This window comes from Budorcas taxicolor, chromosome 17 (assembly GCF_023091745.1).
Source record: "Budorcas taxicolor isolate Tak-1 chromosome 17, Takin1.1, whole genome shotgun sequence".
NCBI lineage: Eukaryota > Metazoa > Chordata > Mammalia > Artiodactyla > Bovidae > Budorcas > Budorcas taxicolor.
In genome coordinates, this window is record NC_068926.1 from 70,590,578 (window position 1) to 70,613,488 (window position 22,911).

The 22,911-nt window shown below is 48.7% G+C and overlaps 2 pseudogenes and 2 gene segments (V, D, J or C); 3 read left to right on the top strand and 1 right to left on the bottom strand.

Annotated features, from left to right (window-relative positions):
- Positions 1–5,262: 5,262 nt before the first annotated feature.
- Positions 5,263–6,612, bottom strand: LOC128062121 (adenylosuccinate synthetase isozyme 2-like; annotated as a pseudogene).
- A 1,069-nt stretch (positions 6,613–7,681) lies between these two features.
- On the top strand, positions 7,682–8,198 carry LOC128062122 (probable non-functional immunoglobulin lambda variable 5-48). The segment is given in 2 exon segments: positions 7,682–7,727; positions 7,846–8,198. Coding segments are annotated over 2 exon segments (399 nt in total).
- Positions 8,199–12,601: 4,403 nt separating this feature from the next.
- Positions 12,602–13,845, top strand: LOC128062123 (immunoglobulin lambda variable 1-40-like; annotated as a pseudogene).
- Positions 13,846–15,374: 1,529 nt separating this feature from the next.
- LOC128062249 (immunoglobulin lambda variable 5-39-like) lies at positions 15,375–15,951 on the top strand. The segment is given in 2 exon segments: positions 15,375–15,420; positions 15,545–15,951. Coding segments are annotated over 2 exon segments (453 nt in total).
- The last annotated feature ends 6,960 nt before the right edge of the window (positions 15,952–22,911 follow it).

Sequence of the window (22,911 nt, forward strand, 5' to 3'; positions counted from 1 at the left end):
CAACATTAAGGCCAGGACATTGCTTGATCTGTTGGAGTCATGAAAATGATGTGAGCTGCAAAGTCTCATTATTGCTGTTCAGTTGCTAAGTCGTATCTGACTGTTTGCTACCCCCTGGAGCATGCCAGGCTCCCCTGTCCTTCACTATCTCCTGGAGTTTGCTCAGATTCATGTCCCTTATGTTCGTGATGCTATCTATCCATGTCATCCTCTGCTGTCCTCTTCTCCTTTGGCCTTCAATCTTTCTCAGTGTCAGGGTCTTTTCAAATGAGTTGGCTCTTGGCATTAGGTGGCCAAAGTTTTGGAGCTTCAGCATCAGTAACATCTTTAACAAGAGAGGTCCCAGGATTACCAGCTCTGTGGGTAGAGGGAGTTCAACTTGAACCAACAAGGGGTGCTGTGGAACTAATCGTGGATGCTCTGCTTTTAACTTCTCCCAGCTGGACCAACACCAAGCCTGAGGGCAGGAGACTTTCGCTCCCCACTGGGGACTTTGCAGCTGTGTCCCCATGAGGAGGGACATCTGTGGAGTCATAGGTGATGATCCATGAATCATTCAGCAGAACACTGGCAGCCATACTCAATTTTACTTGAGGTTTATTGTTCTAAAATAGCTTGGTTCTGTGGTCTTCTGTGGTGCAGAATTTTATTTCTTTGGATCCCCAAGGGCATCATTATTGTATAATATTACATATATATAATACAATATATAATTTACATTATACCATATCATATTATATATGATATACAATTTATACTATGTAGTCTGTGGTGACCCCATGAACAGTACTGTCCATGGAATTCTCCAGGCAAAAATACTGGAGTGGGTAGCGTTCCTTTCTCCAGGGTATCTTCCCAACCCAGGGACTGAATCCAGGTCTCCACATTGCAGGTGGATTCTTTACCGTCTAAGCCACTAGGAAAGTGTCTATGAAAGTGAAAGTGATAATTTTTATGCATATATATTTTAAAATGTAACTTATTTAGTTATTTGTTTCTGGCTGTGCTGGATCTTCTCTGTCCTCAGCTGCGTGGCTTCCTGGTAGGCCTGTGCCGTTTTGGATCACAGGAAGACTCTGTATGTCCTCTAAGATTTTAGCTGAGAACCTCCATCTTTATGTTAGTTTTTCAATCAGAACTTCCCAGTTTCTTTCCGATATTACCTCAAACCTCCTCGTTTCTGTCAGATTTTACTTCAGAACTGCCTACTTTCTGTTAGATTTTACCTAGAAACTCCTTGTTTCTGTAAATTTTTACCTCAGAATCTCTTCATTCTGTCAGATTTATATCAGACCATCTCCTTATTTTGGTCAGACTTTAGCTAAAAACCACCAAGTCTTTCAGGTTTTATCTCACAACCTGCCAGTTTCTGTCACATTTTATCTGAGAAACACCCAGTTTCTGTTAGACTTTACCTAACAGCCCCATAGATTGTCAGATTTCACCTCAGAATCTCATAGTTTCTGTCAGATTTTACCTCAGAAGCCCCTAGTTTCTGTAAGATTTCATGTCAGAACCACCTAGTTTCTGTCAGATTTCACCTCAGAACCCTCTAGCTTCTGTCACATTTTACCTCAGTACCCCCTGGTTTCAGTCAGATTTTACCACAGAAGCCTGTAGTTTCTATCAGATTTCACCTCAGAAGCCCCTAGATCTGTCCGATTTTACCTCAGAACTCCATAGCTTCTGTCATATATCATCTAGAACCCCTTAGTTTCTGTGAGATTTTACCTCAGATCTGCCTATTTTCTGTCAGATTTTACCACAGAACCTCTTAGATTCTGTCAGATTTTACCTCAGAACCCTAGTTTCTGTCCAATTTTACCGTAAACACCCTAGTTTCTGTCAGACTTTACAACAGAATCCCACTTTCTGTCTGCTTTTACCTCAGAAGACCATAGTTTCTGTCAATCTCACCTCTGAATCCCCTGGTTTCTGTCAGATTTTATTCAGAACCCCTAGGTTCTGTCAGATTTTATGTCAGAACCTCCTAGTTTTTGTTAGATTTTTATGTCAAAAGGCGCTAGTTTATGTCAGATTTTACATCAGAAGCCTCTAGTTTACATCAGATTTTATGTCAGAAGTGCCTAGTTTATGCCAGATTTTATGCTTCTGCCAGATTTTAACCTCAGACGACTATTCAGTTCAGTTCAGTCGCTCAGTCGTGTCCGACTCTTTGCGACCCCATGAATTGCTGTTAAATTTTACCTCAGAATCCCCTAGTTTCTGTCAAATTTCCCCTCAGAACTGCCTGGTTTCTGTCAGATTTTACCACAGAACCCCCTAGTTTCTGTCAGATTTTACTTTAGAACCCCCTGGCTTCTGTCAGATTTCACCTCAGAAGCTCATAGCTTCTGTCAGTTATCACCTCAGGAAATCCTAGTTTCTCTCAGGTTCTACCTCAGAAACCCCTAGTTTTTGTCAGATTTGATCTCAGTAATCCCTAATTTCCATCAGATTTCACCTCCAATCCCCTAGTTTCTGTCAGATCTTACCTCAGATCTCCCTAGTTTCTGTTAGGTTTCACCTAGAACCCTTTAGTTTCTGTCAGATTTTACCTCAGAACCCTCTTGTTACTCCGATTTTTACCTCAGAATCCCCTAGTTTCTGTCCAATTTTTCTTCAGACCCCCCGAGTTTCTGTAAGATTTTACCTCAGATCTCCAGATTTTCTGTCAGATTTTAATTCAGAATCCTCTAGTATCTGTCAGATTTTACCTCAGAATCTTCTTGTTTCTCAGATTTCACCTCAGAACCCCCTAGATTCTGTCAGTTTCCTCAGAATCCCCTAGTTTCTGTCAGATTTTACCTCTGAACATCCTAGTTTTTGTCAGATTTCACCTCAGAAGCCCCTAGTTTCTGTCACATTTCACCTCAGTAATCCCTAGTTTCAGTCAGATATTACCTCAGAATCCCTTCGTTTCTGTCAAATTTTACCTCAGAATCCCTTAGTTTCTATGAGTTTTTACCTCAGAACACCCTTATTTCTGTCAGATTTTACCTTGGAATGCCCTAGTTTCTGTCAATTTTATATAGTTTCTCAGATTATATCCCTGAACCCCCTAGTTTCTCAAATTTTACCTCTGAAGCCCCTAGTTTTGGTTAGATTTTTTCTCTTAACCCCCTACTTTCTGTCAGATTTTACCTCTGAACACCCTAATTTCTTTCAGATTTAACCTCAGTACCCTCTAGTTTCTGTCAGATTTTTCCTCAGACCCTGTTTCTTACTGACAGATTTTTAACTCATATCCTCTTACTTTAAGAGTTTTTCCTCAAAACCCTGTAGTTTCTTTCAGATTTTACATCTGAACCTCTTTCTGATTTTATCACATAAACTAATTTTTTTTCTGTACAGTTTTACTTCAGAAACTCTTTTTTATTTTCTCTTAGATTTTGCCTCAGTATGTTCTAGTTTCGGTTATTTTCTGCATCTTGGCTGCAGCCATACCCTGGCCAGGTCCCCAAACTCCTGACCCACAGGAGTCACAAGCAGTCCTTATCATCTCAGAGAAGTTCTCCGGTTCCAGGTCCGCCAAGACCCCTGACCATCCCTGGGCTCCAGCCTGAGGACGTGGCTGACTGTGCTCAGCTGGGATGGCAGCCGTGCTGCTCACAGGGGAATTCAGACCAATGGCAGGTGACCCTGAATACTGAGCTCCTGTCCTCACCCTGAACGTATGGCTCACAGAGTGCCCCATGTCACCACTCGAGTGTTCTGCTGCCCTCTTTCACTGTCCTTTCACATACACGTAGGATTGCACTGGACTGCGGGGCCACAGCTAACAGAGATGCACATTTTGGGACAAGGTCAGTTTCCAAGGAGACAAGAGTCTCAATGTAAGCATATCCCTGTGCCCAGGGTGGACCTAGAAATGCCCCTCAGCTGAACAGTGGGCCACTCTGAATGGGGGCTAGGATATCCCAGAGGTTAGAGGAGGTGTCCGTGACCAGCATGGGCCAAAATGCTGAGTCTCAGAATGGGTGGTGGGCCAACCAGTGGGGAAACCACTCAGGGCTCTCTGAAACCTTCCTCCATGATGGGGACCCTCATTCCCGTGAGGCCCATCCCCCAGAACTCCTGGTCTGTACCCAATAGTTCAGATTCGGTTCCCACCTCCTGGTCCATGTGAGGTCTTAGCCGAGTCTGTGTCGGGGAGAGGCTGCTGGAAGCTGAGAATCAGAAGGTGTCTCTAAGGAGAGGGTGGATCCTCAGAGTGTCTGTGCAGAGGAGGAGACAAAGCTGTGGGCAGAGGCTCTGTAGGGTGACCCGTGTGGAGTTAGGTGTGTGTGTTCAGTGTGTACTAGGATGTTACTAAGATGTCCAGGTGTTTCAGTGTGATGTAGTGTTTGCTATTATCGGTGTTAAATTTATTTATCAAACAGGTCTTTTAATGACTAAGTTTTTTTAAACATTGCGATAGTTATTCTAGGGAATAGTTTTTTCCTTTTAACATTTAATTAAATGTTCAATGTGTTAAATAATTCACAGAGAGAAACACATTTTGTGTTTGTGCAAATTAAAGGACCCTTGAGTATAACACACGCCTACCACCAAAGGTCAAATTTGCAGTGGTCTCAAAGGAAAATGAACAGTTCAAAATTTAAACAGAATTTATATCACTACAAACATTTACAGGATTCCTCTCATCATTTTTTCAAACAACAAAGGTTACAGTGACAGAATTGAATGATCAGAATGTAAAAATATCTATGCAAACTGCATTAATTTTTCTTACTTTTCAACAGAGATAAAACCTATGAACACACAACAATAATGAAGGAAAACTTCATTTTTGAAAGTAATTCTATTTTAGATTTCAAACAATATTGATTATATTATTATTAAAATTAAAAGAAAATATGGCACCATGAGCAGGAGGAGCAACAAATATTTTGCCAATTATGCCAGCTAAGGAAATTGCCAAATTGCCAAAGTGTATCTCCACACCAGTCATCCATCTTGAAAGACAGGAAGCGACTGTAGGGCCTAAACCTCATTTCAGTGTCTTTATTCTTAGAATTCGTAGATCATCAATGAAATATTTAAGAAAGTCCTTTCCCCACCTCTCCAGGAATGCTTCTTGTATTACTGGAAATCCTTAAAAGAGTTGAATCATAGACTCTGGATTTATCTAAGCAAATCTATTTAACTGGAAATTGAACTTCATCTTCAATAAATCAAACAATTCTGGGCATTAATAGGTAGTTCCTTAAATGTCCTTGCATTCCATATCTGTGTGTTCCATTCTGGAGGGTCTTATATTTAAATCCATTTGTTTAAGAGTTCTTGGTTTACTGGGAAATGAGTTATAACCTCACCATCTAACTTGTATGCAACTTCAACTCTGATTTCCAGAAATATATCCAAAATATCAAAAGTTTTAAGTACCGATGCAGTGTGAGCATATTTAATCAAAACAAGGTCCAACCAGACACATGTTCTTTTCCTTCCTGTAGTTACACCAAACTCTCTACCCCTTGTTTGTAATAATTCTCCAATTTCATTGTCTTGCTCTGTAGGAAAGGGACCAATCCCAACTCTAGTTCTATAAGCTTTCACAACTCCATACACTTCTCCGCATTTTAAGGGGGCATACCCAAGCCAGTACAAACACCTCCACCGTACAGCTCAAAGAGGTGACGAAAGGATGGCTTTCAAAATCAATAGCTAGCAGTGCCGCAATTGCACCTTCACCAAGATTTTCTTCGATGGTCTTTCTTTGAAAGCCCGACATAGGAAATAAACTCCATATATCTCACAGTTGGTCTCACCCTTTTGCGTATAACCCTTGAGTTTTTGGAATTCATCTTCAATGTCTATTTCCGAAGTGGGGTATATAGGTTTGTAGTGGTTAGCCAGAACTTGAAACCTCTCAGAAAAGCCATCAAAGTCAGAAACAAGATCACATATCCTAAGTCCACTCTGGTCCTTTTGGAAAGAATAAACAGGGAGAATGCCCTTTCTGTGGTACCCCAACTTTTTCCTGCTTGTTCTCCTCTCTGTTGTTCCAGGATGAGCTCTGTCAGGTATGAGAAGCCTTTGACCAGCCTTCCAGACCTTTCCCTTTTGGAACTTTTTTTTTCTGCTTCCTCACACAATCCAGGTAGATGAATTACCACATCATTTCCAATGAATGCAGTAACATTCAGGCTCCACTGGGAGCCTGAGTTGTTCACTGGATAAAAGACGAAAGTCACCCTCCACAGAATCCGCAACTGTTGAGGCCAGCGTTACTTCCTCCCTGGCAGTGGCACGGCGTGCTGGCATCCTGCGCCAGCAAATCAGCACCTTCCCCTTGCCTTCGTGGTCCCACTGCCCGCCAAGTGCCAGGGTCGCCAGGTTCCCCCCAGGCTGCTCCCTGGGGCGGCCTCTGTCGCCTTGGACAAGGAGGATGCCCCCAGGTTGGTCTCGGCAAACGCCCAGGCTCCAGAGACACGAGAAGAGCCCGAAGGGGTCGGGGGCGACTGGGAGTGTGTGAACTGGATTGCTCTGTAAATTTACGTTTGAGAGTCTTCATATCAAATATAACATATATTCTAAACAGTAACATTTGGTAACACTGTCAATGTCTTAACCTGAGATTGGGATTTTTCTACTTTTCTAACGTTTCATTTTGTCGAGAGGACTTGGATCACTGTTTACAACGGTGGTCTGTGATGTCCCCTTCTGCTGGTTTGGTGGTCACGTTGTTTCTTACACTTGATTGGTTGACTGATGGCTGTGTGGGGTCTTCACTGCTCCTGGGCTCTCGGGTTGTGGGCGGCACGGCCGCTCTTCATCACAGTGCACTGGCTTCTCATTGGCGTGGAGTCTCTTGTTGCAGAGCACCAGTTCTGGGGGATGGAGCTTCAGCAGTTCCGCTTTCCTGCTGAGTTGCTCTGCAGAATGTGGGAGCTTCCTGGCTTCAGCACTGTGACCATGTCCCCTCCGTCGACAGGCAGATCCTTAAACACAGGAAAACAAGGGAAGTGGGATAAATTTCCCTCTTATGTGCTTTATCTATGGGTTTTATGTAAAACACTTTAACTGCTTTCTCAGAGAAACACAACTTTTACATCTTTTTCAATGCTTAAAAAAATACAAATCCAATGTATGGGAAGCATATGACTCCTGAAGTTTGTTAGATATTTACGCTAAATAAGGATACATTATGTCTTTTGGTGGAGTAATTTCATGACAAAATATTCTGTTTCTTCTAAGCATCTTCATCTGTTTACTTATTTTCTCTACTAGAACAAATGTTGTACCTTCTTAGAAAACTGAACTTCATTCCCTTTTTATGCATGTTTTTCCCACATGTTGCCAGCAGCGGGCACTGTGGGACTGCCCTGGGTTCCTGCACAGCTGCTCAGGGAGCCTTAGTCCCTCCAGGAGCTGGGCTGGAGGCAGGGCCTGTGCTCCTGGGGGGACTCAGCAGTGTGTCCTGTCTGACCGCAGAGACCCGTGAGCAGGGACCTGTGTGGTCTTGGCAGGTGCTTCCTCCAGGGGCTCCCAAGGGGGAACTCCCCTCCACCCCCTGAGTCTGGGCTGTGAGCTGAGCTCCAGCATCAGGGCTGAGAGATGGGCTGGGCGGGCCCTGGGTGGACCCCTATTTGCATGGCAGCCCTCCTCTCAGTCAGGGGGAGAAAAGGAGGCCTGGGGCAGCCCAGCCCACTGTGGGGACCAGGAAGCTGTCAGCACCATGGCCTGGACTCCTCTCCTGCTGGTGCTCCTCTCTCTCTTCACAGGTAGGCACATGCCCCCGGCACCAGGGCTCAGCCCCCAGCCTCATCAGCCCCTGGGGCGCAGACTCTGGGAACCTTTCCTGCAGCTCCTGCCCCGTCTCCCTTGTGTCTGTGTCTGCAGGTTCCCTCCCTGAGCCTGTGCTGACTCAGCTGGCCTCCCTCTCTGCGTCTCCGGGAGCATCAGCCAGACTCACCTGCACCCTGAGCAGTGGCTACACTGTTGGTAGCTACCAAATGTCCTGTTTCCAGCAGAAGCCAGGGGGCCCTCCCCAGGACCTCCTGATGTTCAAGTCAGACTCGGATAAGCCCCAGGGCTCCAGGGTCCCCAGTCACTTCTCTGGATCCAAGGCTGCCTCGGCCAACACAGAGCTCCTGCTCATCTCTGGGCTGCAGACTCAGGATGAGGCTGATTGTAACTGCTACTGTCACCAAAACACTGGTATTTACCAGGGGCTTCAGACTGTGCAAGGCTGAACAGGCACTGCGCCCCTGTGTCCTCCCTGCCGCGGCCATCACTGCTGTTCTGCTCTCACTCTGGTTAACCTCCTATGGTCACTTCTGAGTTTCCTGAGAACAACAGGTCTGACCTGTCATGTACTGCTCTCATCTCATATCTCAGACCTACCCACGGCTCTGATCGCTCAGACTGCCATGTTTCGACACACATCTTCCTCAGTTCAGTTCAGTTCAGTTTAGTCGCTCAGTTGTGTCCGACTCATTGCGACCCTGTGGACCGCAGCACACCAGGCCTCCCTGTCCATCACCAACTTCCGGAGTTTACTCAAACTCGTGTTCATTGAGTTGGTGATGCCATCCAACCATCTCATCCTCTGTCCTCCTCCTCTCCTCCCACCTTCAATCTTTCCCAGCATCAGGGTCTTTTCCAAATGAGTTAGTTCTTTGCATCAGGTGGCCGAAGGATTGGAATTTCAGCTTTAGCATCGGTCCTTCCAATGAACACTCAGGACTGATTTCCTTTAGGATGGACTGGTTGGATCTCCTTGCAGTCCAAGGGACTCTCAAGAGTCTTCTCCAACACCACAGTTCAAAAGCATCAATTCTTCGGCACTCAGCTTTCCTTATAGCCCAACTCTCACATCCATACATGACCACTGAAAAAACCATAACCTTGACTAGACGGACCTTAGTCGGCAAAGTAATGTCTCTGCTTTTGAATATACTATCTAGGTTGGTCATAACTTTCCTTCCAAGGAGTAAGCATCTTTTAATTTCATGGCTGCAATCACCATCTGCAGTGATTTTGGAGCCCCCCCCCCAAAATAAAGTCTGTCATTGTTTCCCCATCTATTTTCCAAGAAGTGATGGGACCAGATGCCATGATCTTCCTTTTCTGAATGTTGAGCTTTCAGCCAGCTTTTTCACTCTCCACTTTCACTGTCATCAAGAGGCTCTTTAGTCCTTTTTCGCTTTCTGCCATAAGGGTGGTGTCATCTACATATCTTAGGTTATTGATATTTCTCCCAGAAATCTTGATTCCAGCTTGTGCTTCCTCCAGTCCAGCATTTCTCATGATGTACTCTGCATAGAAGTTCAATAAGCAGGGTGACAATATACAGCCTTGACGTACTCCTTTTCCCATTTGGAACCAGTCTGTTGTTCCATGTCCAGTTCTAACTGTTGCTTCCTGACCTGCATACAGGTTTCTCAAGAGGCAGGTCAGGTGGTCTGGTATTCCCATCTCTTTCAGAATTTTCCACAGTTGATTGTGATTCACACAGTCAAAGGCTTTGGCATAGTCAATACAGCAGAAATAGATGTTTTTCTGGAACTCTCTTGCTTTTTCCATGATCCAGCGGATGTTGGCGATTTGATCTCTGGTTCCTCTGCCTGTTCTAATACTAGCTTGAACATCTGGAAGTTCACAGTTCACATATTGCTGAAGCCTGGCTTTACTTTACTGAGCATTACTTTACTAGCGTGTGAGATGAGTGTAGTTGTGCAGTAGTTTGAGCATTCTTTGGCATTGCCTTTCTTTGGCATTGGAATGAAAACTGACCTTTTCCAGTCTTGTGGCCACTGCTGAGTTTTCCAAATTTGCTGGCATATTGAGTGCAGCACTTTCACAGCATCATTTTTTAGGATTCGAAATAGCTCAACTGGAATTCTATCACCTCCACTAGCTTTGTTCGTAGTGATGCTTCCTAAGGCCCGCTTGACTTCACATTCCAGGATGTCTGGCTCTGGGTAAGTGATCACACCATCGTGATTATCTGGGTCGTGAAGATCTTTTTTGTACAGTTCTTCTGTGGATTCTTGCCACCTCTTCTTAATATCTTCTGCTTCTGTTAGGTCCATACCATTTCTGTCCTTTATGGAGCCCATCTTTGCATGAAATGTTCCCTTGGTATCTCTAATTTTCTTGAAGAGATCTCTAGTCTTTCCCATTCTATTGTTTTCCTCTGTTTCTTTGCATTGATCACTGAGGAAGGCTTTCTTATCTCTTCTTGCTATTCTTTGGAACTCTGCATTCAGATGCTTATATCTTTCCTTTTCTCCTTTGCTTTTCGCCTCTTCTTTTCATAGCTATTTGTAAGGCCTCCCCAGACAGCCATTTTGCTTTTTTGCATTTGTTTTTCTTGGGGATGGTTTTGATCCCTGTCTCCTGTATAATATCATGAACCTCTGTCCATGGTTCATCAGGCACTCTGTCTATCAGATCTAGTCCCTTAAATCTATTTCTCACTTCCACTCTATAATCATAAGGGATTTGATTTAGGTCATGCCTGAATGGTCTAGTCGTTTTCCCTACTTTCTTCAATTTAAGTATGAATTTGGCAATAAGGCGTTCATGATCTGAGCCACAGTCAGCTCCTGGTCTTGTTTTTGTTGACTGTATAGAGTTTCTTCATCTTTGGATGCAATGAATACAATCAATCTGATTTCGGTGTTGACCATCTGGTGATGTCCATGTGTAGAGTCTTCGCTTGTGTTGTTGGAAGAGGGTGTTTGCTATGACCAGTGTGTTCTCTTGGCAAAACCCTATGAGCCTTTGCCCTGCTTCATTCTGTATTCCAAGGCTAAATTTGCCTGTTACTCCAGGTGTTTCTTGACTTCCTACTTTTGCATTCCAGTCCTCTATAATGAAAAGGATATCTTTTTTGGGTGTTAGTTCTAAAAGGTCTTAGAGGTCTTCACATCTTCCTAATCAGAAATAAAAATCCCCCAGTGGATATGCTATAAGTGGCAGAAAGAGGCTGGTTCCTGCTCTGCTTCACTCAGACTCCAAAAAACTAATAATGCAAATATCTGTGTAAAAGTCAAGTTTTACTTCTTAATAAAAAATTTCAAAAGATCTGTCCTGTGTCATTTATTTAATCTTTTCTTAATTAAAACCTTACAAAGAATTATATTTCTGATATGTGACTCATCAATGAAAAATTGAAATAAACATAGATTGACCTTCAGTTAAATTCATGCATGTATTTAAAGTAATGACCTTAAAATGTTCACAAATCCATTAACATATTTTCACACATTTACTGTCTCAGGGAATTCCCAGGTGGTTCAGTGGCTAAGACTCCACGATCCCAGTGCAGTCAGCCTGGTTCCATCCTTGTTCGGGGAACTAGATCCCACAAGCCACAACTAAGCCAGCACCCAGATAATGAAAAAATAAATGCACTTTAAGAATCTCAAAGTCACACACCTACAGTGTAACACACAGATTCAGTGCGGGGCAAACTGTAGTAGGGCCTCTTCTCCAACCAAACTTTCCCTGAACTGTATCTTCTTGGACCCACTGCTTGGAACAGTTCATCCTAACAGCCACCACATATCAGGCTCCCTGGGGACACACACTGCTCAGGCCCTTCAGAGTCTCACTAAAAATGGACAGGAGCACCACCAGGCCTGCTCCCTGCAGCCTGTGCCCTGTGCCTGCAGGAGAGACGCCCAGTAGGAGTCACTTCGTAAGACAGGACATGGGCATGGGGTCCAGAGTGTAGAAAGGTTTGCACACAGTAAAGATCCAGGCGTTTAGAAACCAAGGGTCCCACCCCCGGCCTCTCCCCCTGCACCTTCCCACCTCAACTGAGAAGAGCCCCCTCCTCCTCACGGCTGAGGGGACGCACAGAGGAAGCAGGGCTCCGGCCTCCAGGGAGGGGACCCACAGAGGAGGGACCCGCTATCCGGCCAGAAGGGGACGGGCCTCCCCGGGGCCAGCACTGCCCTGACCTCATCCTGATGGAGAGGAACCTGTGCCCCAGAAGCCCTCTCAGTCCTGGCCCCGAGCAGCCCAGCGAGACGTGGACAGACTCGGCCTGAGGGGCCTCAGGGGGGCACACAGGGGCCTGAGGTCACAGTGGACACAGAGGAGGCCCCTGAACTGGCTCTGAGGCGGGGACAGTGCCCAGGGCAGGGGCAGGAGCTGTCCCTGAGGGCTCCGCTCTCCAGGGCACAGGGAGCGTGTCCGGGCCTGGACACCAGGGGGCGCGCGAGGGCCACTCCTGAGCTGGTTAGTGGGGTGAGCGCGGGGCCCAGGCCCTGGCACTGCCAGGCAACCAGTGCTCAGGGCGCCTGGATGGGACCTCCCGGCCCTGGGCCCCCACAGCCCCGCCCCAGTCCACACCCTGCACCCCTCAGGCACAGGGACAGGAAGCAGGGCCCAGGGAGGGGTCACAGAGCTGGGTGGGGAGAGAGCTGGTGGGGGTCAGAGAGCTGGGGGGTCAGAGAGCTGGGGGCCGGTCAGACAGCTGGGGGGGGGGTGGTCAGACAGCTGGGGGGTTGGGTGGGGAGGACAATTATTTGCATGAAAGGCCCCTCCCGCTCTCAGGCTCTGAAGAGGGGCAGGAGCGGTGTGGGGACGCTCTGCTCAGCTCTGGGGCCTCAGACGGCGGGACGCCCTGACCGTGTCCACCATGGCCTGGTCCCCTCTGCTCCTCACCCTGGTTGCTCTCTGCACAGGTGACTGGATGGGGGGACAGGGGAAGGGCCCTGGGAAGACTCACGGGCCTTGCTCCCTGCTCTCGTGTCTGGACCCCGAGTCACCATCTCTGTCTCCCCCTCCCAGGATCCTGGGTCCAGGCTGCGCTGACTCAGCCGCCCTCCGTGTCCGGGTCCCTGGGCCAGACGGTGACCATCTCCTGCACCGGAAGCAGCAACATTGGAATATTTGGTGTGAGCTGGTACCAACAGCTCCAAGGATCGGCCCCCAAAACCCTGATCTATGGTAGTAACAAATGACCCTCGAGGGTCCCCGACCGATTCTCTGGCACCAAGTCTGGCAACACAGGCACCCTGACCATCACTTCGCTCCAGGCTGAGGACGAGGCTGATTATTACTGTGCGTCTGCTGACCTCAGTCTTAAGAGTCCCACAGTGCTCCAGGTCAAGCGGGAAGTGAGACAAAAACCTGCTGTCCTCTCAGAGTCGGGGCTCTGGGGGCAGAAACATCCTCTGCAAAGGCAGCCGCTTCATTTGTCTGTTTGGCCTAAGACTGTGCTCAGTCACATCACGGAACTAAGTCCAGAAAAAGCTGTTCACATCTTTCTTCATTCACCCCTTCTCCAGCTTTCCTTGGCAGCAACACGTTGTCTGATTTTCTCAACTTGAGCAGAAATCGCCAGTGCCAGGGGCAGGTGCCCTGGGGTCAGAGTCCATGATGGGTCGGGTCGGAACGAGAGGAGCACAGTCCAGTTCTGTCTGACTCTGGACTCGTCAGAGCGTCCAGTATGTGTCCTGGGCCCAGCAGCTCTCCTCTCTGAGGCTAGTAGTGGACGCGGGGGGTCCCTGTTCGGGTCCCTGGCCTCAAGTCTGGCGTTCAGGCTCCTCGGCCATCACTGGGCTGAGCTGAGGCCCAGGCTGCTGCTCCTATCTTTCCTGTGACAGCCTCTCAGGCTCAGCCAGGGCTCCAGGCTCCTGGCCAGGCAGCCTGGGAACCTCCTCCACTGGCCTTTGCCCACGTGGGGAGCAGGGTGCTCACTGGAGACTGACTTTCCTGCACCTGGGCCCCAGGGGACATGAGAGCTCTCAGCTGTGAGCAACAGTCTTGCCTCTCACTTCCTGCTCCTCTGTCCAGGGGTCAGTACCTAGATCTGAGGTCCAGGCTCGGATAGACGGGAAATTACACAACAGAAATGTCAGTGAACTTGACCTCCAGTGATACCTGGACAGAGGGTGAGAGACCCAGGGGAAGGACTTTCTCCATGTCAGCAACTTCGTCTCAAGAGCAGGGTCCTGGGGGCCCTCCTCCACGACGTGGACCCCTCCCTTCGTGTCCTCACTCCTGAGCCAAGACTGTCCTTTAGGGAGAGTGACGGGATGTGGGTTTGGAGGCCTTTGCCCTGCCTTGCGCTCCTGGCACCTGGGCACAGGGCGCGGGGCATCCATGCTTCCTGTCACCTTCTCACCCTCCTTCAAGGGGGGTCCTGACGGCTCTGTCCTTTACCAGCTCCTCTCTTCACCTGTTTTCCTCTTTTTCCTACACAAGCATCCATGCATTGGAATAATAGGAAAAGGATTTTCCTATTGTATGAACATTTTGTTTGATATGAGATGAATCTCACAAACACGGGTTGAGAAAAGAAAATAATCATATGAATTTTATTAAATAGCTAAGTTACAAGAACATCTCATCTAAACACAAAACTGTACTGTTACTTTCCGTTGATTAGCATTATTTTTGTCCCTTAATTTTCCTAAGTAATGGAGACATTAAGTCCTCCTGCACGAAATTACATGTATGTAAATGAGTATGTACGAGCAATACTACAATTGTGTCTAGGTGTTTCTATTTTTACATGGATTTTATTCTTGGTTCTACATTTATTTTTTAATATGTCTTAATATAAAATACAACTTGTAGATGGAAAAAATAACATTTGGTATTAGTATCAAGTTCTTATATTTTGAATTTTTTGTTAACTTTCTGATTAGAACATTTTGATCAATAGTTAATGTTAGTGGCTTGTAATGTTTCCTTTTATAAATTTTTCAGGTATATGTACAAATGTTTAACGAATTCTCAAAAAACTAGGAAATATTGCATCTTTTTTCAATGTTTTTAAAAAAGACATGCCTACAATGCAAATCAGTTAGAACAATGTAGTGGCTCGAGTTTGTTACATATTTCAGGTGAGGAAATACATGTTATGTCTTTTTGTGGACTAATTCCATAGTAAAATTTCCATATTTTTCTAAGGAAATTAATCTTCTTGCTTGTTTTCTCTACTAGCTCACAGATGCATCTTCCTAGAGAAGTTTGCATTTTACCTCAATTCTGGAGGTTCTTTTTTGCTTTTATTTCCCACGTGTGACCAGCGGGGGCGCTATGGGACTGCCCTGGGGACCCTGCATGGCTGCTCAGAGAGCATCGCTCACTCCGGGAACTGGGCTTCGGGCAGGGCGTGCACCCCTGGGGGTACTCAGCAGTGTGTCCTCTCCGGCTGCAGAGTCCCCTGTCATGTGGTCTCAGCAGGTGCTTCCTCCAGGGGCTCCCAAGAGGGAACTCCCCTCCACCCCCTGAGTCTGGGCTGTGAGCTGAGCTCCAGCATCAGGGCTGAGAGATGGGCTGGGCGGGCCCTGGGTGGACCCCTATTTGCATGGTAGCCCCTCCTCTGGCAGAGGCTGGGGCAGAACAGGAGGCCTGGGGCAGCCCAGCCCCACTGTGGGGACCAGGAAGCTGTCAGCACCATGGCCTGGACTCCTCTCCTGTTGGTGCTCCTCTCTCTCTGCACAGGTAGGCACAGGCCCCGGGCACCAGGGCTCAGCCCCCAGCCTCATCAGCCCCTGGGGCACAGACTCTGGGAACCTTTCCTGCAGCTCCTGCCCCGTCTCCCCTGTGTCTGTGTCTGTGTCTGCAGGTTCCCTCTCCCAGCCTCTGCTGACTCAGCCAGCCTCCCTCTCTGTGTCTCCGGGAGCATCAGCCAGACTCTCCTGCACCCTGAGCAGTGGCTACAATGTTGGCAACTATAGCATATACTGGTATCAGCAGAAGGCAGGGAGCCCTCCCCGGTACCTCCTGAGGTTCAAGTCAGACTCGGATAAGCACCAGGGCTCTGGGGTTCCCAACCGCTTTTCTGGATCCAAAGACGCCTCAACCAACACAGGGCTCCTGCTCATCTCCGAGGTGCAGCCTGAGGACGAGGCTGACTATTACTGTGCTGTGTGGCATGACGACACTAATGCTCACACGGTGCTCCAGACCAGTGAGGAAGAGCAACAGAAACATCGTCCACTCACCCCTGCTCATGGCTCGGATGAAGTCTAGCTCAGGGGGTGACTTCTAATTGTCAGATGTTAGACAAGCAACTGATTTTCCTTAAACCAGCAGATTTGATAATATTGTATTTTGCTTCAATTTAGCTTTTAGATTGCTAAGATACTTTAATCCAATGCAGGTTTTCCTGGGCAAACATTTCTTGTTCAGAGACAAAAATTTTTCGATAAAGACATTGGCTGAGCCCAGAAGAGGTGGTTTCAGGCCAGGCCCAGCTCAGGGTCAAGGGTTCAATAAGACAGGCTTCTGTGAGTGTTTCACTTGGGATTTTGTGATATAAAAGTCAACATGCAGAAATGAATTGTATTTCGTAGCTCAGTAATGAAACTCCAGTTTCTGAAAATAAAACCCCTAGCATGTATGATACAATCAATATAAAACACTTAAATCTCAGGAATATCAGAAGTCTGTGCATTGAAAATTACAAACATGCAAGAGAAATTAAAGGCATAGTGAGTAGTGACTCCTCATCTGTAGTTCGAAACACTGAATGTCACTAAGATAACAGTCATTAAAAGTAGTGCAACATAACATTGTAAAGCCACACACCAGGCTTCCCTGTCCCTCACTGCTGGGAGCCAGCGTGAGGAATTCCACCCATGGTAAAGGTCATGAGGAAGGAAGCCCGACAAAACGCAAAGGCGTGATCCGGCTTTGGGGGGTTCCCCCTGAGTTTTCCCGAACATCTACCCCCCAAACCAGAGTCTGCCTGCTTTGTTACTGTGGTTTTCACTCTTCTGACATTCTCTGGAAAAACGTTAATTCAGGGCTTCATTCTCTTGCATCAGCTCAAACCCCTTTGATGGCTCTCTAACTTGCCTGACAGGTTCCCCCCGGCCTCTTTCCAATTTGTGAATTGCTTACAGCCCCCCAACCATGAGAGGCACAAAGCTTAAAGCATCTTAAAGATACAGAGCCTTTGCTAAAGAGCTAAAAATCATATTGGTGATGGGTTTTCACTGTTGACTCAACGACTGCTGCCAGGCCTCCATATTCTTTATCTTTTAGGCACCTGAAGGATATTAATCAATGTAATTGGGATATAAAAACAGGAATATAGTAGTTTTGATGTTAGCAACACTAGACTTTTGAGTTAATTACTTTTCTCTTGTTATAAATCACTGTAGTTCTTTCATTGTTATAAATTGTTGTGTCCTTGCTATGTAAGAATGTAACTTTACTTAGTGCTTTCTGAGAGTGGCACCAGACTTTGGGAAGAACAACACAAATAAGTCTTCTGGTTGACAAACCCTTATCAGAAAAGGGCTGTAAAATGGTAATTGGCCTTCTGGCCAGAAGATGACATACATCACCTAAGACTTATGTATACAACTAGGTATGCAGAGAGAAAGCCTGGTCTCGATAAGAGTCAGGGCTGCTGACGCTGCAGAATTTTATGTTATCCATTGATCTCTATGTACAAAAAAAGGTATAAAATTCCTTTCTGAACAATAGAGGATGGGCCAGTCACTGGACTGGGTCCCCCCGTGTCTTTACTCTACTTTCTGGTTGAATTCCCATCTGGGGCATGGAGGCTCACCATGTCTACTTACTTGCCCCGGCTTTTAAGATCCACGCGAGAGGGAGCCCAAGGTGGGGCAAGCCCCGCTATTCAAGAGGACGCCGGTGGCCTAAGGTAGACGGTGCAAGCTCCTTGTCTGGAACTTTATTGGCTTTCCACGTAAACCAAGTTATTCAGCACTTTTCTCCACTAAATTTTCCTACTATACTATTTCTTCTTAATTTCTTTTATATTTCTAAATAAATAAGTTTTTCCTTGCCTACTCCGTCTCCCCTTTGAATTCCCTGGATCCACTGGGGCAGGACCCCGGCTCCTCACCATCCTGGAGTTTTCCCAAATTCAAGTCCATTGGATCCGTGATGCCAGCCAACCATCTCAACCTCTGTCATCACCTTCTCCTCCTGCCCTCAATCTTTCCTAACAAAAGGTGTTTTCCAATGAGTCATAAATATGAAATTATGCTGAAAATTAATGAGAATGAATAGGAAAATGTACAAGTCTACAATTATTAAAAATAGTATATAACTTTAACATTATGTAAATTTAAAGGTAGTTTAAAAATGTGTATTACTCTGGTCCCAGTAATAAAAAAAAAACAACATAAAATTTGACCGCATTTGTATGATGAGAATAAACATTCAGCAAGAAAGATAAAAGAAAATTTGAGCAAGAGTGAAATATTTTCTTCCAGGAAAATTGAGTAGCTGGGCTGTGCGGTCCCTGCATTGTTTACAGTGTTGCTTCCTTATACCTGCTTCCCTGGAGAAGCTGGAGGGGGTGTGAGCAGCGGGGACGGGGCGGAGCCCTTAGATGTCAGAAGGAAGGACGATGCTTCCTGACACCACACGAGGGTCGCTCTGCCTGCTCGGAGTCAGGCTCTGCAGCAGTGACATGCCACCTGCCCCCTCCCTGCTGAGCACAGAGTCCTGAGCACAGTCTGGACTGTCTCAGCCGGGCCCACTATCCAGCCCAGTGCTCAGGTCCTCTAGTCCCGGAAAGAGCGGCAGAGCTGGCGGTGTGAGGTGTCCGGGAACCAACAGGTGCCAGCCAGAGACCCCAAACCATGATGCCTGCGGGCCCCCAGCCCTCAGGAGCCGCGATCAGTCCTTTGGCTCCAGACGCGGTCACTCAGGTTCCTTGACCACTGGGGGCTCCTATCCTCAGATGAAAGAGGAGGAGGACGGGGGTGATCGTGATCCGGGCACCTGGACACAGGTGGTGCCAGCACAGTCAGCTTGCCTTCTGTGTCCCGGGAGCTGGGAGCAGTTAGCCTCACTCAGAAAGGCGGCTTCTGCTTCCCAAGCCAACATGGAGTGAACACGTGGCAAATGCTTTGTTTAACTTAGGTAGGAAAGACGAGACCAGCAACCAGTACAGTGGGGTCACGGAGCATATTTCAAAAGAAAATGCTTATTCTCCACTGGGAAAGTGGAGCAAGCTGTGTGTGCTTGTGCGCGTGTGTAAGGCACTGCTTCATTTCTAGTGAAGGAGAAAGCACCCGCCTCCTGCACAGTCGGGAGGCTGCATCCACGGGGTCGCCACTGTCCTGACCTGAGCCTGATTTAAAGGAATACGTGTCCCCGACGCCCCCTCAGTCCTGACCCCTGAGCTGCCAAGCGCGCCGTGTACAGACTGACCCTGAGGGTCAGAGGGGAGCCCACAGACGGCCCTGAGGTCACAGGGGACACAGAACGGGCTCCCGGCCTGAAGGCAAGAAGGAGACAGAGCACAGAGCGGGTCAGGGGCTTCCCTGAGGGGGCTGGTCCCCAGGTCACAGGATGTGTGTCTGGGCCTGGACCTCAGGGGGCGCTCGGGGGCCGGATCCTGACGGTGGTGAGGGGGATGGGAGCTGGGGCCCTGGCGCTGCCTGGTGGCCTCTGCTCCTGGCTCCCAGCTGTGACCTCCCACCCCAGGGCCACATACAGCCCCGCCCCAGCCCACCCACTGGCCACCCTCAGGCACAGGGGCAGGAACCAGGGCCCAGGGACTGATGGGTGGGACTCATTTGAATGAATGGACCCTCCCTCTCAGGGCATGAAGAGGGGAAGGAGCCGTGTGGGGACGCTCTGCTCAGCTGTGGGGCCAGAGATGGCAGGACGCCCTGACCGTGTCCGCCATGGCCTGGTCCCCTCTGCTCCTCACCCTGGGCGCTCTCTGCACAGGTGACTGGATGGGAGAACAGGGGAAGGGCCCTGGGAAGACTCACAGGCCCTGCTCCCTGCTCTCATGTCTGGACCCCCGAGTCACCATCTCTGTCTCTCCCCCTCCCAGGATCCTGGGCCCAGGCTGTGCTGACTCAGCTGCCCTCCTTTTCTGGGATATTGGGCCAGAGGGTCACCATCTCTTGTACTGGAAGCAGCAACAAAATCGGGGGTTATTATATGAGCTGGTACCAACAGCTCCCAGGATTGGCCCCCAGACTCCTGACCTATGAAAATGGCTAAAGATCCTCAGGGGTCCAGGATCGGTTCTCTGTCTCCAAGTCTGGCAGCTCGGCCTCTCTGACCACTGCAGTTCAGGCTGAGGACGACACTGATTATTACTGCTTCTCATGGGCAGACAGCTTGGAAGTTTGCACAGTGCTTCAAGCCAGAGCAGAAGGAGACAAAGACCTACTTCCCCCACAGCCACGGGGCACCCAGGGCAAGGGGTCTGCCCCTCCCTGGAGTCCCTGAGGCCACAGAACCCAGAAGACTGGGTGTCCCCTGAGTGCAGCCCAGCTTCCCCCTCAGCCCGACTCCCCTCCCGAGGGCAGCGGCACACAGGGGGTGGTCACACGCCCCTGGATGACGGAGCTGCTCACACAGGTGCCCCCGGTTCCCAGGTCGGAGTCGGCAGCACAGAGCAGGGGGTCAGTGCCGCCCTTGCTGGGTCACTGGGCAGTGAATGCACATCCGTGAGTTTCCGCCACAGAAGCATCTCCTGTTAAAGGAAAAGGAAATGGAACTCAGAGTTTCTTCAAACAATTTCCACACAGTCCAGGATCCAGTAAAAATGTCACTTATATGAAGAACCAGGAAACTAAATATCGAAGGGAAGTGAGACAGCATAGACATCAACGGTGAGATGCCTGAGATGATGAAATCAGGTGACAGATATTTTTAGGGACAAGACATCAAATGTATTTGATTAACAAATATAAACATTCTTGGGTCCAAAGGAAAAGGAAATAAATGTACGGGGGGAAAAAAAAAGAATCATGAGAACAAGATAGTCAGAATAACCTGAAAATACAATAGGTGAAAATAAAGAAGTTCTGTGTATACTATCAAAGACATGAAATATTTATTATTTGATTCACTTATTTTTTCATTGATAAGGTATTTGGTGACAGGGAAAAAGGCAGGCCCTCCTTCCTCAAAGGCTTCCCAGGTGTCACGAGGGGTAAAGAACCGCCTACCAGTGCAAAAGGCATAAGAGATGCGGGTTCTGTCCCTGGGTGGGAAGATCCTCTGGAGCAAGAAACGGCAGCCCACTGCAGTGTTCTTGTCTAGAGAATCCCATGGACAGACGGGCCTGGTGGGCTAGAGTCCACGGGGTCGCTAAAGAGTCAGACAGGATCGAGAACCAAGCAATTGAGCGGCACCTTGCGCACAATCTCCCCCCACCCCCGTGAACGTTCCCCGAGCGCGTCCCCAGGGGCCGATGTTACCGCTCCGAGTTGGCAAAACCTCAACACACCCGCATGGTCCCCTGAGCTGGCCCTGCCCCCGGGCTCAGCGGCCTGACTTGGACGGGACAGCAGGTGCTTCCTCTCAGGGGACAGACTCAGAGCCGCGGCCCCCAGGCCTCCTCCTGGGACTGAAGCTGCACCCGGGGCGAGCACCCAGAGTTGGAGGGTGAAAGGGTCAGGGGGTCATCAGTCCCCACCCTCTTCCCAGAAAGAGAGGAGGGGAGGAGCCCCCCGAGCCCACCCCGTGCCCCCCTGCAGCTCTCCTCAGCCTGCGCCCGTCCTCCTCATCTCTGCTCACAGCCTGCCCTCCCGCTCCCCTCACTCACGACTCTCCTCCCAGTCCTGGGCCTCTCTCTTTCTACAGACCTCCAGTGACCGTGTAGGTCTGTAGACCATGATCTCCATGGTCAGGAGCCAGCTCCCTCTGTCGGAAGATCATGGCCGTGTCTCCAGATCTTCCTGAAACACTTCCTCGGCCCCTCCTTGAGCCTGTCTAACCCTTCCTTCCCGAGAAGCCTCAGATCCCTGGCGTCAGCTGTGACCCCTGCTCGTCCCCTCCCTCTTCCTCCCCAGGGTCCCCTCATTTCCCAGGGGATCCATGAACCCCTCTAGTAGCTGATTTATCCCCTGAAACCTCACACTCTGTCCTGTGCGCCCATTAAGCTAGGAATCAGATCGGGAGAGAGCCCTGGTCCTGAGACCTGGAGATGATTCCTGGCTGAGGAGCATCTGTGCTCAGCTGCTGTGGGACTGGCTTTATGCACAGTGAGCCCGAGGGAAGCTGCGGGGCCCTGGGCTGGGAAAGCAGCCCTGTCGTGGGGCTCTGCCCCCGGGGCCGGCGCTGCAGCTCTGTCTGATCACGTCTATGGCCACGTCTGAGATTCCTGAGAACAGCTGATCTGCCTTGTCCTGTCCTGTCGCTCATCTCAGATCTGAGGCCGACCCATGGCTCTGACAACTCAGCCTGCCCTGTGTCACAGAGAGAACGTCCTGCTACGACATAAAAATCCCCCAGTGGAGATGCCATACCTGTCAGAAAGTCTTTAAAATTATCTTATTTAGAGAACAGAGGCTACAAGGAAAATTATGTTTTAGAAATAGTACCATGGCAATGCAGAATTAAAAAAGCCAGAGTGGACACAGCCTACTGACTTAACAACATTTTCTTCAGTTAAATTTAGGCATCTATTTTAAGTGACGACCTTAGATTTTACTAATCCATGAATACATTTTGGTTCATTTAAAATCTCAAAGTCACACATCCACAGTGTAAAACTCACATGCACGGCAGGGTAAGCTACAGTTGGCTGTTGTTATCCATCGAAACATATCCTGAAGGGTAGAATTTCAAAACCAGTTTGGGGAAAGCTGACTCTAAGCGCTCTGATCACCAGGTCAAAGGATGTGTGTCTTGGTCCGGACACCAGGGGGCGCTCCGAGGCCTTGCCTGAGTGTCTGGAGGGGTGAGAGCAGAGCCCAGCCCCCTGGGGCTCCGTGGTGCTTCTGCTCAGGGCTCCCAGCTGTGCCCTCCCACCCCCAAGCCCCAAGCAACCCCGCCCCTGATCACACACTGGCCTCCCTCAGGCCCAGGAAGCTGACCCAGGTCCCAGAGGGGATCAGAGCATTGTGGGGGGCGGGGCGGGGAGGATGGTCATTTGCATGAGAGGCCCCGCCCCCTCTCAGGCTCTGAAGAGGGGAAGGAGCGGGGTGGGGACGCTCTGCTCAGCTGCGGGGCCACAGACGGCGGGACGCCCTG